The 17,907-nt window shown below is 36.4% G+C and overlaps 1 protein-coding gene and 1 long non-coding RNA gene across 6 annotated transcripts in view; one reads left to right on the top strand and one right to left on the bottom strand.

Moving 5' to 3' along the window:
• LOC138924970 (uncharacterized) overlaps positions 1–8,185 on the bottom strand; it is a 72,493-nt gene extending 64,308 nt beyond the window's left edge. Inside the window, exons 1-2 of the long non-coding RNA XR_011440457.1 lie at positions 8,124–8,185; positions 2,578–2,690 (exon numbers count right to left, since the gene is read on the bottom strand). This is a non-coding gene — a long non-coding RNA (uncharacterized lncRNA). The remainder of the gene's footprint in view (positions 1–2,577; positions 2,691–8,123) is intronic.
• ARHGAP20 (Rho GTPase activating protein 20) overlaps positions 1–17,907 on the top strand; it is a 117,780-nt gene that overhangs the window by 74,221 nt on the left and 25,652 nt on the right. For 3 of the 5 annotated variants that reach the window (XM_070272756.1, XM_001499897.6, XM_023644766.2), the window contains exons 5-8: positions 10,634–10,675; positions 11,590–11,674; positions 14,540–14,617; positions 17,214–17,280. In XM_070272756.1, the coding sequence (XP_070128857.1) occupies positions 10,634–10,675; positions 11,590–11,674; positions 14,540–14,617; positions 17,214–17,280 (272 nt within the window). The remainder of the gene's footprint in view (positions 1–10,633; positions 10,676–11,589; positions 11,675–14,539; positions 14,618–17,213; positions 17,281–17,907) is intronic. The other 2 variants (XM_070272757.1, XM_070272758.1) reach the window with 1 other exon arrangement.

The raw sequence follows: 17,907 nt of genomic DNA, 5'->3' as shown, positions 1-17,907 counted from the left end.
CAGAAAGCACCAGCAGTGATTAAGTTTCCTGTTTTTAAGGCATTAGCCTGAGGGCAGGCTGCAGTCACATCATGGTGCAGGGCAAGTAAACTAACAAAAACACATAATTCTTCTGGGTTGAAGAACCAGGGTACCCAGTCTGGGTTAGCCACAGGCACAAGAAAGTGAGGGAGAAAATCTCAAAAAGAATATCAAAGAAGGAAAGTTCCAAATTTTGTGTATAGACTCTGCCCCAAGTCTCTAGCTGATTGCTGAACCACACATGCATGAAACAGACCCAAAGCAGCTTAAAGCTAAGGTGAAAGCAAATGAATTGAGTTGCTGCCCACCACAGTTGCAGCTTGAGTCTAATCAAGTTAGCTGTCTGTTCAAACAGAAACATCAACATTGTTTCGCAAATATAAAAGAACTCAGAGTCTCCAAAACAAAACATTCATAGTGTCCAGAATACAATCTAAAATTTCTTGATATACAAAGAACCAGGAAGTGGAAAAGATAATCAATAGAGGCCAATCCTGAGATGATCCATATGTTGGAATTACCAGAAAAGAACATTAAACTATCTTATAACTATGCTCAGTAGGTAAAAGTAAAAGGCAATTGAAATTATGAAAAGATAGGAAAGCTCAGCAGAGAAATAGAAAATGTAAAAAAGAGCCAAATGACAATTCTGGAGCTGAAAACTACAATATCTTAAATTTAAAAAAAAACTCTTTCTGGCCTTAGTTGCAAAATAGAAACGAAAGATGAAGGAATCAGTGAATTTTAAGGTACAGAATACAAATTGTCCAATCTGAAGAATAGATATAACAAAGTTTTTTAAATGAAAAATCCATCAGAGACTTGTTGGAAAATGCCAAAAGGTTTAATATGCATGTAAATGGAATTTCAGAAAGAGAAGAGAGACAGAATGCGACAGAATAAATATTTGAAGAAATAATGGTTTGAAAACCTCCCAGTTTGGTGAAACACATAGATGTACAGATTCGGTAAACTCAGTGAACCCCAAACAGGAGCAATATGCAGAAAATTTTACCTAGTCATGTTATAAACAGACTGCTGTAAGTCAAAGATAAGAGAATATCTTGAAAGGAGCTGGAGAAAAGCAACACATTACATGTAGAGGAACAACAATTTGCATCATTGTGGACTTTTCATCCGAAACTATGCCAGGTTTGGAAGACAGTGAAATGGGATCTTTAAAGTGCTGAAAGAAAATACTTCAAACCTAGAATACTATATCCAGCAAATATATCCTTCAAAAATGAAAGTGAAATAGGGGCTGGCCTGGTGGTTTAGTGGTTAAGCTCAGCGCACTCCACTTCAGGGCCTGCTTTCATGGCCAAGATCCTGTGAGCAAACCTACACCACTCATCAAGCCATGCTGTGGAGGGGTCCCACATACAAAATGGAGGAATATTGGCACAGATGTTAGCTCAGGGTCAGTCTTTGTCAAGCAAAAAGAGGAAGATTGGCAACAGGTGTTAGCTCAGGGTCAGTCTTCCTCACACACACAAAAAGAGAAAGTGAAATAAAGATTTTCCTTAAACTCCTAAGAATTTATTGTCAGCAGAACTGTACTACAAAAAAATGCTGATGTAAGTTTTTCAACCTAAAGTGAAAAGATATCAGAGGGAAGCTCAAATCTTTAGGAAGAAATGGGAACATTCTGAAATGTTATGTATATATACATATCAATTGGATCAAGATGGTGGAGGAGGAAGATCCTTAGCTCACCTCCTCCCGAGGACACACCAAAACTGTAACTACCTGTAGAACAACTATCTCTGAGAATGACCTGAAGACTAGCAGAACAGATTTTCTACAACTAAGGATATACAGAAAAAACCACATGGAGATGGGTAGAAGGGGCGGAGACATGGTCTAGTAAGGACCCATATCCTGGCCAGCAACCCACAAGCAGGAGGGATATCACAACCATAGTCGCCCTCCTGGATGAATGACAGGCCCAAACGCCACATTGGGCCCCCCAACTCAGGGAACCTGGATTGGGAAGATGAGCCCTCATAATGTCTGGCTTTGAAAACCAGTGAGGCTTATGTCTGGGAGATCTGGAGGGCTGTAGGAAACTGAAACTCTGCTCTTAAAGGGTGCATGCACAAACTCCCTCCAAGTCCCGTCACAGAGGCAGCAGTTTAAAAAGTACCTGGGTTGTATGTGAAGGAGATTTATTGACTAATTTTAGAGCATGTGCCAGAGGGACAGGGATCTGTTGGGACTTTCTCAGGGGATGGAAGCATTGGCAGGTTCCTTGTGTTTTTTGGGTTTTTTCACTCTTCTACTGGCTGGCCCTGACAGGCACCATTTCTAACACTCTCCATCCGCCTTGCTAGCACCACTGGCCCTGCCCTCTCATTCTCCTGCAGACCCACCCCAGCTAATACCCTTCCAAAGAGGCTTCTGCCCCCCACCCCCACCCCGCCATGCCACTGGCCCCAGCCAGCACTGGAGCCCCTCCAAAGTGGCACCCACCCTGTGGTGCTAGCTCTGCACATTCACAGCAATCACATCCCAGGCACAACAGGAGGGCTCATGCAGCCTACAGAAGGGACGTACCTGGAACACCAGGGAGGTGCTCTGGTGACCGGGGAGGATTGTACTATGATGCCCCACAAGACACCTTCTACATAAGGCCACCCCTTCAAGACCAGGAGATGTAGCTGATCTACCTAATACATAGAAACAAACAGAGAGTTAGGCAAATTGAGGAGACAAAGATATAAGTTCCAAACGATAACAAGACAAAACCTCAGAAAAATAAACAAAACAGAGATAAGCAATCTACTAAAGAGTTCAAAGTTACAGTCATAGAGATGCTCATAGAACTCCAGAAAGGAATGGATGAACATCAAGGGAGAAGTTGACAGTAATACAAGAGTAGTAGAGGATTTTAACACTCCACTTACATCAATGGATAAATCATCCAGACAGAAAATCTGTGTATGTATATATATATATATATATATATACACACATACACACACATGGGATAATAGGGCACATGTGTACAGTGCAGATGGTAATTAGTCTTTGGTGTTGAACATAATGTAGTCTACACAGAAATCAAAATATAATGAAGTATACCTGAAATTTATATAATGTTATAAGCCAATGTTACCTCAATAAAAAAAAACAATTAAAAAACACATAAAATGTGGGGGAAGGAGTAAAAATATAGTGCTTTTTAGAATTCATTTGAACTTAAGTGACCATCAACTTAAAATAGACTACTATATACATAGGTTGTTATATATGAACCTCTTGGTATCCACAAACCAAAAACCTCTAATAGATACATAAAAACATAAAGAGAAAGGAATATAAACATAACACTAAAGAAAGTCACCAAGTCACAAGAAAAGAAGAAAGGAACAGAGGAGAATTACAAAAACAAACAGGAAACAGTTTAAAAAATTGTAATAAGTACATACCTATCAATAATTACTTTAAATGGACTAAATGCTCCAACCAAAAACATAGGGTGGCTGAATGGATTGATTAAAAAAACAAGACCCATATATATGCTGCCTACAAGAGACTGACTTTGGATCTAAAGATACACACAGACTAAAAGTGAAGAGATAGAAAAAGATATTCTTTACAAATGGAAATGAAAAGAAAGCTGGGGTAGCAGTACTTATGTCAGGCAAAAATAGACTTTAAAAGAAAGACTGTAACAAGAGACAAAGAATGGCATTACATAATGATAAAGGGAAAAATCCAGCAAGAGGATGTAACACTTGTGAATATCTATGCACTGAACATAGGAGCACCCAAATACATAAAGCAAATATTAACAGACAAGAAAGGAGAAGCTGACAATAATATAATAATAGTAGGAGACTTTAACGCTCCACTTACATCAACGGATAAATCTTCCAGAGAATCAACAAGGCAACATTGGCCTTAAATGACACACTAGACCAGATGGACTTAATAGATGTATATAGAACATTCCTTACAAAAACAGCAGAAGACACATTTTTTTTCAAGTACACATGGAACATTCTCCAGGATAGAACGTATGTTAGGCTACAAAACAAGTCTCAATACGTTTAAGAAGATTGAAATCATATCAAGCATCTTTTTTGACCACAACAGTATGAAACTAGAAATCAATTACAAGGAGAAAACTGGAAAAAATACAAATTACCTGGAGGCTAAACAATATGCTGCTAAGCAACCAGTAGGTCAATGAAGAAATCAAAGAGGAAATCAAAAAAATACCTTGAAACAAATGAAAATGGAAACAAAATGTTCCAAAATCTGTGGGGTGCAGCAAAAGCAGTTCTAAGAGGGAAATTTCTAGCAATATAGGCCTACCTCAGGAAATAAGAAAAATTTCAAATAAGCAATGTGAACTTACACCTAAAGGAACTAGAAAAAGAAGAACAAACAAAACCCAAAATTAGTACAAGGAAGGAAATAATAAAGATTAGAATGGATATAAATGGAATAGAGACTAAAAACAATAGAAAAGATCAATGAAACTAAGAGCTGGATCTTTGAAAAGATAAGCAAAATTGATAAATCTTTAGCCAATCTGATCAAGAAAAAAAGAGAGAAGGCCCAAATAAATAAAATCAGAAATGAAAGGGGAGATGTTACAACCAACACCTCAGAAATACAAAGGCTCATAAGAGGTTAATACTAACAATTATGCTTCAACAGATTGGACAGCCTAGAAGAAGTGGATAAATTCCTGGAAATATAGTCTTCTAAGACTGAATCAGAGAGAAATAGAAAATCTGAACATACCAATGACTAGTAATGAAGTTGAATTAGTAATCAAAAAACTCCCAACAAAAACAGTCCAGAACTAGACAGCTTCACAGGTGAATTCTGCCAAACATTTAAAGAAGAGTTAATATCTATCCTCAAACTGTTTCAAAAAATTGAAAAGGAGGGAACACTTCCAAACTCATTTTACAAGGCCAGTGTTACCTTGATACCAAAACCAAATACACTACAAAAATAGAAAATTACAGGGCAATACCCCTGATGAACATAGATGCAAAAATCCTCAACAAAATATTAGCAAACCAAATTCAGCAATACATTAAAAGGATCATCCATCATGATCAAGTGGGATTTAATAATTGAGGGATGCAAGAATGGTTCAGTATCCACAAATCAGTCAACTTGATACACTACATTAACAAAATGAAGGATAAAAATCATATGATCATCTCAATAGATGCAGAAAAAGCATTTGACAAAAGTCAACATCCATTTATGATAAAAACTCTCAACAAAGTGAGTATAGAGGGAACATACTTCAACATTATAAAAGTTATACATGACAAACCCACGGCTAACATAATGCTCAATAGTGAATAGCTGAAAGCATTTCCTCTAAGATCAGGAAGAAGACAAGGATGCACATTCTTATTCAACATAGTATTGGAGGTCCTGGCTGTGGCAGTCAGACAAGAAAAAGGAATAAAAACCATCTAAATTGGAAAGGAAGAAGTAAAACTGTCACTATTTGCAGATGACATTATATATAGAAAACTCTAAAGAATCCACCAGAAAAATATTAGGACTAATAAATGAATTCAGTAAAATTGAAGGATACAGAATCAATATATAGAAATCTGTGTTTCTGTAATGACCATAATGAATAATGAATGACCAGAAAGAGAAATTAAGACACAATCCCATTTACAATTTGCATCAAAAAGAGTAAAACACCTATGAATAAATTTAACCAAGAAGGTGAAAGACCTGTTCTCTGAAAACTGTAAGACATTGATGAAAGAAATTGAAGATGACACAAATAAATGGAAAGCTATATCATGCGCATGGATTCAAAGAATTAATATTGTCAAAATGTCCATACTACTCAAAGCAATCTATAGATTCAATGCAATCCCTTTCAAAACACCAGTGGCATTTTTCACAGAACTAGAACAAGTAATCCTAAAATTTGTATGGAACCACAAAAAACGTCAGATAGACAAAGCAATCTTGAGAAAGAACAAAGCTGGAGGTATCAGGCTCCCTGATTTCAAACTTTACTACAAAGAAATAGTAATCAAAACTGTATGGTACTGGCAGAAAAATAGACACATAGAGCAATGGAACAAAATAGAGAGCCCAGAAATAAACCCACAAATATGTGGTTAGTTAATCTATGCCAAAGGAGGCAAGAATATACGATGGGGAAAAGACAGTTCCTTCAATAGTGTTGGGAAGACTGGACGTCTACATGCGAAAAAATGAAACTAGACCACTTTCTTAAACACCATATACAAAAATAAACTCAAAATGGATTAAAGACTTAAATTTAAAACCTGAAACTGTAAAACTCCTAGAAGAAAACACAGGCAGTCAGCTCTTTCACGTCGGTCTTAGCAATATTTTTGTGGATCTGTCTCCTCAGGCAAAGCAACAAAAGCAAATGTAAACAAATGAGGCTACGTCAAAGTACAAAGCTTTTGCACAACGAAGGAAACCATCAACAAAACAAAAAGACAACTTAACTGAATGGGAGAAGATATTTGCCAATGATATATCCAGTAAGGAGTTAATATCCAAAATATATAAAGAACTCATAGAACTCAATATCAAAAAAACAAACAATCCAATTAAAAAATAGGCAAAGGGCCTGAGTAGATGTTTTTCCAAAGAACACATACAGATAGCCGACAGACACATGAAAAGGTGCTCAACATCACTGATCATCAGGGAAATGTAAATCAAAACCACATTATCACCTCACACCTGTCAGATGGATATTATCAAAAAAACAACTAATAAGTATTGGGGAGGATGTGGAGAAAAGGGAACCCTGGTACACTGTTGGTGGGACTGTAAATTGGTGCAGCCACTATGGAAAACAGCATGGAGGCTCCTCAAAAAATTAAAAATAGAATTATCATATGATCCAGCGATTCCACTTGAGATGTTTAGCCAAAGAAAATGAAAACACTAATTCAAAAAGATATACACACCTCTGTGTTCATTGCAGCATTATTTGCAAGAGCCAAGACATGAAGGCAACCTAAGTGTCTATCAATAGTTGAATGGAGAAAGAAGATTTGGTATTTATATACAATGGAATATTGCTCAGCCATAAAAAAGAATGAAATTCTGTCATTTGTGACAGCATAGCTTGACCTAGAGGGTATTATGCTAAGTGAAGTAAGTCAGGCAGAGAAAGATACTCTATGATTTCACTTTTATGTGTATCTAAAAAATGAAACGGATAAAACAAAATGGAAAGAAACTCATAGACACAAAGAACAAACTGGTGGCCACCAGAGAGGAGAGTTTGGGGGTATGGGCAAAATAAGTGAAGGGGATTAAGAGGTACAAACTTCCAGTTATAAAATAAATAAGTCACAGGTATGTAATATACAGCATAGGAAATATAGTCAATAATATTGTAATAACTTTGTATGGTAACAGACAGTAACTAGACTTGCTGTGGTGATCATTTCGTAATATTTATAAATGTCAAATCACTATGTTGTACACTGAAACTAATGTAGTATTGTATGTCAATTATACTTCAATTTAAAAAAATTGTATAAGTATCTCAGTGAATATTAAGGAAAATCTAGGTCATGATCAGTTTAAAATGCCATGAGGCTAGCAGCTCAAGAAGCAATCTCTCCTAGCCGGTCACTATAATGTCTATAAAGAAACAAAAAGTAAAGACTAATAGCTTTGAATTCTAAGACTGACAAACAGCTGCCAGAATCTGTGAGGAATTTCTAGTTGCGTCAAGTTGGAGGACGAGCAAACAATAAATGTGAACTTTCCATGCTTTGCCTTGGGAAACAGAGTAGATCTTCACATCCCAAAAAGGCCAAAAGGAATTTCATGTCTCTATCACTACTTGTACCCTGATTCACAAACCTAGGACCTACATCTACCAGAAAAACTGGCACTGCACCTTGATTTTATAGATAACGGTACAGTAAAAAGGGAAGATTGTTCAAAATACACAGGAAGTGTTTAAATCTGACAAGGATCTAACTACAAGAGAAATCAGAATTATTACATTTTAACTTAAATACCTAGTATGAATCTTAGTCTACAAACTCAGGTATGTAAGAAAAGCCTTTTTATTTATAGATCAAATTAAAACTCACCTTGAGCCCCCATTTTGCCAGGCTGTTAGGAAATCAAATTTTCTTCTTTACTGGAACCCGTGTATTCTTAGGGTAGAACCAGAATATGGGGAGACTTCTGTGATGTCGACAAAACAATTGAAAAGCTTCTGACCTTCCGTCTGCTGTGGTCACTGCTGAGGTTGTCTGTTTTATGCCTAGAGTTGTCCTTCCATTCTCATGATGCTCTGACTCTTTGCCGCATGTGAGATGCAGGTATCTTTGCTGATATAAAAGCCTGGGAGCCTAGGAACAAGCCTCCCTAGTTGCTCCTGATAACCATTTCCTCTGGGGTCTTTCTGTTTCCTTAGGCACCTCAACTGAGTGACGTATGGTTCCCAGCTCCCTCTCAAGGCTGACAGACTATCCCCTCCCAAATGTGAGAGAATCTTTCCAATCTGCCCTGCCCTTTCTCTTTCTCTGAGGTATACTGCTTTCTCCTCTCCTGGCTCTTACCAAATGAACTTAAGTATTTATGAACCTCTGAGATAACCTTGATTTTGGAGTACTTCTGTTTTAGTTCTGTAAAAATGTCTGAGATTAAGAATTACTAAGGAAAGAGAAGTCCTGGATACTTGCATAAAGCAGAAGAAAGGGGAAAATACAGGAAGATTACATAAATCAATTTCAATGAATTAACCTGACACACTTCATAATTTGTTTATTTTAAAGTAATGTATTCTGTATATTCAAACAATGGAACACCATATAGAAATGAGTGTGAACAATCTAAAACCACATGCAGTAATATGGATAAGTCTCACAAACATAGTGTTGAATGAAAGAAACCAGACATGATATAGTACTACTATATGGTTACATTTATGTATAGTACCCAAACAAGCACAATTATTCTGTTCTGCTACAAGTCAAGATAGTGGGAACTAGTGCCTGAAAAGGAGCACAAAGAGATCTTCCAAGGTGGTTTTCTGTTTCATAATCTGGGTGCTAGTCACATGGGTGTGTTCAAGTTGTGAGAATTCTTCAAGCCGTACACCTAAGCATTGTACAGTTTTCTCTATATATCCCTTATATGTGAATACAAAGTTAAAAAAATACTAAGTGCTTTAAAGGGGAATTTTCTTTAACTGTTTTGAAAAAAGTTAACAGATCTAAAGAAAACTTAGATATTTTTCACCATAGATTTTTGCTGAATAAATCTGAGATTTGACATAAATTAACCTAGAAAATCTTCTATTTAGGAAAGGAGAATACATCAAAAGATTGTAAGAAATTGTGAATTGTGAAAGATGCAAATTGGTCAGTGGTAAAAGAGATGTAATGCACTTTCTCATGACCAATCCTTGGAGATTGCTCATGGAGAAAATTGCTAAGCAATAAAGTTAGAAACAATTACAATATTTGTTAAGTGTATTTTTCTGGAACAAGAAAATAACTAGGGTTTCCAACTTCTTTAAGAAGATTAGAGATATGATTTTAAAGCTAGTGAGTAACAAGACCAAATAGAAATACACTTTAAATTATTTTTAACTTTAAGAATTAAACGCAGCAGTGACTTCATCAGGAAAAATCATTAATTAATAGTAATTTCAGTTGTAAATGAAATGATCTTAGTCAGAAGATTATAATAATTATGAATAAGTTTTCTATGCGCTAATTTACCAAATTACAATTCTGCTGTACATATACATATGCTATACATATAAAGAAATAAACTTTTTTTCCTGACAACAAACTGGTTTCTGGGTCAAGATATTTCCATCAGTATGCCGGCTTTCTCTTTAATTTCAAGTTAAGCGTACTTTCTATTTATATGGCACTTAAAGCTACAAAAAAACTCTGAGATAATTAGACCAGTTTTACAGATGTGGAAACTGAGGCTTAGAGATGTTAAGTGATTTGCCCATGATCATATAGCTTGCATATATTTTTGAAACCAGATGTTTGGACTTCAAATCAAGTACTCTTCACTATAAGAGTACCACTTGTAAAAGAGCTGTAAAGTGAGAAAGTGGGTCTGTCTTGGATCCATCCAAGAAGGTTTTTTGGTATTGGGGGGGTTTTTTGGTGAGGAAGATTGGCCCTGAGCTAACATCTGTTGCAAATCTTCCTCTTTTTAGCTTGAGGAAGATTGTCACTGAGCTAATAAATGTGCCAGCCTTCCTCTGTTTTATATGTGAGACACCACCACAGCATGGCTTGATAAGTGGTGCATAGGTCTGCATCCGGAATCTGAACCGGCAAACCCCAGGCCACCGAAGCAGAGCACACAGACTTAACCACTATGCCACGATGCCAGCCCCCATCCAAGAAGTTTTAACAAAACTATACTTGACTGTATTGTTTTTCCTTAACGGGGATTTTCACTGGAGCATCCACTGCAGAACACAATTATGCCAAGATTGCAGTCATGTGCAGCTACATCAGTAACAACAGGCTATTGATATTTCACCTGGGTTAACAGTCTTAAATATGGTAGCATAAGTATTTTATGTGGTTTAATTTTTCTCTCCCGTTTTCTTTGATTGCAGTTCTCCAGAACAAAAGGACAAATGGCTCTCTCTCCTTCAGAGGTATTTTTTCAGTATACATATTTTTAATCTTTAACTTGTAGTTAAATGAATTAAATTGTTCTCTGTGGAGATGTGCCCCAAATTATTCCCCTTCTCTTTAGTAGAAATTGTTCATTTGTCCTCAAAATAAGCTGTTGTTTAGACTGTACACTAGCCACTACTTACTGTAAACAATGTTCTCTCATTACACGTATTTCTTACTTTCTAGGACGGAGAACATTAAGGCCTGGTTAGATCAGTTTAGACAGAAATTAGTCAATAATCTCTCTCATCTCTTTGCATGTCTCCAACCTGTATTTGGAGCTAATAGTTTCCTCAAAGCATGTATTAGGTTTCCATATATGGAGGATTTTCTGCTGAGCACCTCAAAAATCAGTTGTTATCCCTACCTTTGAGCATACAGACCAAAATCGTCAATTTAGATTCGTCTTTTATTCCCATAATCCTTCCCTCCTTCCTCCCCTCTCTCCCTTCCCAAGCAATGGGATAATCAAGATTTACACTCCACTGGAGAGCTCAATGAGAAGTCAGAGGGCCTTGTTTTGGTTTGGTCTAGTAGAGTGTTATATATGCTCCTGTAGTTATCAGTAAGGTTCTGGGCCTGTCCAGAGAAGACAGGGACGCTTTGAGGATAAATCATCACCCAGAGGTACCTTAACCCAATTGTGCTTCTCAAACCTCCTTTCAAATAGACCTACCATTCTTTTTTGTGCCCACGCCTAATGTCCTGAGAATTTTTTTTTCTCTTCCAACCCATGATGTAATCTGACTTTGCTGAGTCTTTCCATCTGTCTTTTGAAAAGTAGCATATAAGTATATTGAAAATATTAGCAAAATAGATTGATTTAAAAATAAGCCATGAGCGAAATCCATCTGACTCAGTGTTGTTTTGGGTTGTCGTTGCATTTGATTAGATACATCAATCTAGAGAAAGAGAAGGACTACCCGAAGAGCATTCCCCTCAAAATCTTCGCCAAGGACATTGGGAATTGTGCCTATGTAAGTGTTTCTAAGCTAGAAAATTAAATTCCAAGTCCCTGCATAAGTCAGAACACCGTGGATAAAAAGAGAGACAGGCAGGCAGACAGTGTATGTGCTACAGAAGGTGGGCATTTAGAAATACCATTGTGGGAAAATGCATTTTCCTGTATGTATGTCTTTGTGTATAAGAAAAGTAAACCTTAGAGGAAACGATGCAAGAGGAATACATACTAACTACAGTATTTAACATTTACACTTGGAAAGAAAATTACTTGTCAGATGTCTCTTTCCTCCCTCTGGCATTAATGTTCCTCTGGATCCTTTCAATAGCAGCTGCAGAGGCTTGTAGTAAAGCCATTTCCACAAGGAGGTATTTCCTATTAGTATTAAGCAATTTTTTCCAACTTGTCACTTCTTAAGTAGGGAGTGGTTTTGGAAAGTTCTTCATTCTTTGAGTTTTTAGAGAGTGAATCTGTCAGGCTAATAAATGGATGAGCTGGGAGAGATGGCATTTTTAAGGGATCAGCATGTTTCTTCCTCACAGTTATTATCATATTGGTCAAATAAAAATTGTCTATTCAGCCCTAGTTACTATGTGTAATTTGATGACAAATATAGTACAAGTGCCAAGATGTTATCCATGATGAACAAAATGGAAATTTAAGAATATTTTTATGATACTGTGGACTATCATACTTCACAGCAGCTCTAGATCACACAGAATAGTTTTGTGTGCGGAAAAAATATTGTAATACAAACAGTTGTGTTTGGGCCAAAAGCAGAAGTTATGCAAATGTTCTGACATGAGTACCAGATGTCACTGCTTGAGAAAAATATTCAAATTTTTATGGTTTGAAACTACAGAGATCTCCTGTAGCAAAGTAGCAAAAAACCAAAGAACTACCACTATTTTTCGGCCAGCTCTGATTCAGTTGTGGTAGCAGTTGGTTACATTCAGGATTTTCATGGAAAACCCCTTGAATTTTTTTTAACACTCCTTTTCAGTGCATGAAAAGTGTGTGCTTGAGAAAAGACTGATGTCCCACTCTCATTTTGGAAGAAAAAACAACAGATGTGGTCAGGTCAGGTGCTCTGTTTTTATCACCAGGACTCTGGTTAAGTCAACGATGATGTGGCACACTTTCGCTCTCTAAAGTTGCTTCATGGCCAGACTCTCTTTTCAGGGAGCCCTGCTTTCAGAAAGAGTGATTACCCCCAAATAGGAGTGCACATATGGCAAGCATTGTTTATCCTTGGCCTTTAGTTATGCACAATTTGTCAGTGAATTCTGCTTATATGGAAAAAAATAGCTACATTTTCAGTTTTGTCTGTTTGTTTTATTCATTTACTAGCCAAAGAGCACTGTTTGGTGAAATTCATTTGTTTTGTCTACCAGAGAGGCATACAGGGAAAAATACGCATCCTATAATTACTGTTTTGAACATATGTGCCTAATATTAAGAAAAATCTTTCTCTTAGAAACCAGGTACATTGGGAGTGATTATTAGTAATACAGGATAGATTCTTCACTTTACAAAAGACTTCATGATAGAGTTTCTTTAAATTAAATGAAGGGATTTTCAGACTTTAAAAAAAAAAAAAAAAAAGCAGAAGCCTTTCATGAAATTATATCTCAAGTTAAAGCCCAGTGTGTAAAACATCTATGCCACCCTAGTAGAAGACAGACACTGGGTTGGGTGCTCTAAGCCCACCCTGTTGGATTCTGAGACACTTTTGCATAGTTGTTGGAGCTATAAGAAGTACAATTTGAAATTAGTTAACAAGCAACCTTAAGAGGCAATTTGTCTTGTCAAGTAATTGGCTCATAGAGAAAAAATACTATGATGGAAGGATAACTAATGAATTATCTGTGGATTTCACTTAGCTTTATTTTTATATCATATTTGTTTTTATATCATTTTGTTTTCATTTATGCTACATATATGTGCCATTTAAGCCCTATCAGAGACACAGCACTAATTGTTGATTTATCTGATAATGATAACATGCAAAACCTATATGCATAGTAAATATTTCTTTTTTGCTAGCATGGCATTGTCTTATATTTACATAATGTCTTGGAATTCAGTGAACTCTCTAGATATCTCAGAATCTTGTTAATCCCTTTTCTATTTGTTGCAAACTCTTTCTATTTGTAAGTAGTAATTTCTCAATATAGTTTAGCACAGAGCCATATAGATACCCTGTTCAGTGACAGAGTTGGTAAAAGAACTGAGCTTTCTAAAACTTTCAGTCCTGTTTGCTAGACTCATTGGTTTTAAGGCCTGTACAGATTTCAACAATGAAAATCTCAGTAGCCACAGTGCCTGACATATAGAAAATGCGTAATAAATAGTGGTTTTTAAAAATTCTAAACTTTAAATGTCTTTTGTAACCAGTTTGTGTTCTGATTTTACCTAAACTGACTTTTTGCCATGCGGATAAAAAAAAACCCACACTGTGAAAACAGTATTCAGGAAGAAATAGAAAGTGATCCAACTCTCTCCCTTTTTTATTACGTGTTGCCTTATGGAAATGATGCAGAGGGCCAACCTCACTGATTTCTTTTGGTTTGGAGAGTAGTCCGTGTATTCTTTCTGAATATAATTTATTCTTTGTCTTTCTTGCTTAAGGGGTTATATTTTGTGAGCCACATATTCTTTATTTTAAAAGAAATAGATGTTTTATTAAAAGGCATAATATATAATGGAATGAAAGTAAGTTATAATCAAGGTTTTCTGTTCTGCTTAAGTCATATACATTACTCTGTCAACACTTGAAATCAAGATTTTCCTTTGAATAATCATTTGACAATAATTATTTGTTCACTTGTTTTAAAATTCTTTATTTATAGCTGTATTTCTTATTTCTTTTTCTCTACAGTCTAAGACTATAACAGTAACGAATTCAGATACAGTGAACGAAGTCATCAACATGTCTCTACCAATGCTAGGGATAAGTGTAAGTGACTCTGCTAGATATTCTTAATTAAAAACACACTTTGATACTTTAGGCTTACGTAAATATTCTTCCTTCCATCATAAGACAGCTGATTACTAGAGACACCAAAGTCATATTTTGTCCCTTCAAAAATGTAGAAAGTAAGGGCCGTAAAGCCTTAATATTAGCTTAATATTGGGTGCTACTCTTCTATTCCCATTTTAAAGCCTGTGTAAACTGAAGTATAATAAGATTAGACTATAATTTTAGAATGATAATATGTATTTTTATTGTATATGCTATATATATAGGGGCTTTTTGGGTATGAGATTCTTAATATGAAAGTTTCAACCTCCTTCCCCACTTCCCGCTTGTCACTATATGACTGTTCTTTCCCTATCTCCTTTCCTGGTTTTTCTCCCTTACTTGATTATTCTCTTATTATCCCACGATTCAGTCAGTCTTAGGGTGATGAATTCTGAAGGATTTGCTCCATAGTAGAATATTTACACTAAGAACACATAGCTAGAAACCATATTCACTGGCTGTAGGTCCAGAGGATGAGATGGCTGGTACCTCTGATCAGCTGGTGAATTAGAAAACAAGCATTGAATTAGATCATGAATTCAAAGCTCTTGAGTGTCCACACCACATTTTCCCCTGTTTTTCTTTTAGCGTCTGCTTTTTTCTGTTTTATGAGGCAAACGTGAGTTTTTGAAATTTTATTAATAGAGAATATTGGAATGTTTGAGGATGAGGTAAGGGAAAGAGAATTGGAAAGTTCTCCTCATCTCCTCCCTACCAGTCTATGAACACCACACAGTGGGTACTTGTGCTAAAGGGAGTGACTTTCAGAAGCATGGAAACTAATGGAAGCACTTGAACAACACCATTTCTTGAGTGGGATTCTCTATAAGTATGAAAACACAGTGTTACTCTGATGTGACGTGACATATGTTTAAGATATGCCAGTCTTTAGATTTGCTTGTACACAGTGCATAGGCCCTATGCCCTATGAGGGCAACCAAAATTTAAGATAAAAAATCTGATTTCTTTTAATTAAATTTAATAATATATTTAATATGTAATTAAATTTATATGCGCTGGGTGAAGCAGGCACCTCTGCATTGATTTCTAAGCTTATATAATTATATCTTGGAAGAGAGTGAATAGTTTAAGGGGAAGGAAGGGAGATTGATCAATGACATTACTTATTTTCTTCTTTATGCTTTTCTTTTGGATAAAGTGATTAATCTCCTCAGCCCCAGAATATTTCCATTTGATGTAATTAGGAATTGAGGCTATTTGATTATACAGTTCTAAGCGATTATTACAGTATTTTCAGACACTATGAAAAAAGAAAGGATTTTTATTAGATTTCTCTTCCTATTTGCAGTCTGATTTTTTGACTCAGGTATGAGGAAGGAAATGACAAATAGAGTAGAGGAGGGGGCAAAGACGGGTATTCTCCATAGCCAGGACCCTCCGTTATAAGGTCAGGGCCGTGATTTTTAATCAGAAGATAAAGGCAGGAATATTAAATATTACCAATGTGTTCTAGCTTAATTTAAAACATTTTTGCTTTCTCCTCTCCTAGAGGATACAGAAAAGTCTGTATAATTTAGTAGTATTTCTTTCAAGTGGGATTTTTAGTATTGCTGGGTTACAATTCTTCTAGTGAACACTTCCATTGTTTTACATGACAGGGCATATTCTCTAAATAGAATTCTTGTCCTTTCTATGCCCAGGACTGGACTTGCCCAAAATAAAGTCACTGTAGACTGTGCCAGCTACCTAGCTCCTCAAAGCCTCTTGGTCATTCTTCTCTTTCCACTGAGCTAATAGTCAGCCTTTGAGATTTTATTTTTTCATCACAAACACAGTAGTGTTGTGGCTTTCTGGATAACAAGGTTGTCTTTGCAGAGGCATGTTGGAGATTAAGTCCAGTATTCTCTGAGAAGTCTGGAGACATAGCAGAAGGCAGGACTCTAAAGAAGAGATTGGGGGGACAGCCCTGTGGCCAAGTGGTTAAGTTCATGTACCCTGCTTCGGCAGCCCAGGGTTTCGCCAGTTCGGATCTTGGGCACGGACTTAGCACAGCTCATCAGGCCATGCTGAGGCAGCATCCCACATAGCAGAGCCAGAAGGACCTACAACTAGAATATACACCTATGTACTGGGGGGCTTGGGAAAAGAAGAAAAAAAAAAAGATTGGCAACAGATGTTAGTTCAGGTGCCAATCTTTAAAAAAAGAAGAGATTTGCCTTTTAGAAAACCAGGAAGTCTCTTTTCCCTTTGTAAAGGCCATGTATATGATTTCACATTCTGTGGGCTACCCATATAGTGAGGGCCTGATTCCATTGCAGTTCATAGATCCCTAGTCATCACGAGGAAAGAAGGGCAGGATTCCTGAGTCTTCTGTGGGGGTTAGAGAGGGGGAGATGGGTTGTAGGAATCAGCTCTGCCATCTTCAGGAACCATATCCACCCCCATGAACCTGAATAGCATTTATATGTCCCTTTTTTTACTTTCTGCAAAACATAATAAGGCCCAAAAAATGTGTCCTCATTCAGTTAACAAACATGAAAGAATTATTGTTAATTCTTTTATCTCCAAGGGCTCTGAGAGAGATTACCAATTGTGGGTCAATTCTGGCAAAGAAGAGGCACCATACCCACTTATTGGTAAGTTTCTGCAAAAATCTAAGATAGGGTTGATTGTGTTTGAATTATAATTCTAAATGTCTCAGAGAATTGGTCATATGGTCCTAGATGTAAATACTGTTAAATATTAAATCTCATATAATGTTTATTTATTTCTTTAGTAAATGTCTATCAAGCATTTCTTTGTGCTAGACAAATAATATCTCTTCACTCAAGCAGCTAATCATATAGTTGGGAAGAGAAATGTAAATTTTCCTCTGTTTTTTCACTTTACAAACAGAGCTATCTTGCTAAACCTTTTTTAAATTTTTTTCTGAAAGAAAGCAATATATATTGGTATTCCTTTTCTCCTGTGTATTTATTTTTCATATTCAGTTCTTGAATTTTCTGTTCCCTTTCCTGCCTACTACATTGCCTCTATGGAAGACCCTCTCTAATCCAATCATGCCCCTTAATCTCTCAGCAAGAACTTAACACCTGCCCTGCACCCAGAACTTCCGCAGGCATCAGAAAGAACATGAGATTAACCCATTTAGATCCCTAAAAATTTTCACTGACTCACCAACTAGCTGCTGCTTCACTAACTACTTTGCTATTTCTGTAGCCGAATTTTTCAGCATTTGTTTCGAGGAGTTATTGGTAAATAGG

This window comes from Equus caballus, chromosome 7, assembly GCF_041296265.1.
Source record: "Equus caballus isolate H_3958 breed thoroughbred chromosome 7, TB-T2T, whole genome shotgun sequence".
Lineage (NCBI taxonomy): Eukaryota > Metazoa > Chordata > Mammalia > Perissodactyla > Equidae > Equus > Equus caballus.
This window is presented reverse-complemented; position numbering and strand designations above follow the sequence as displayed.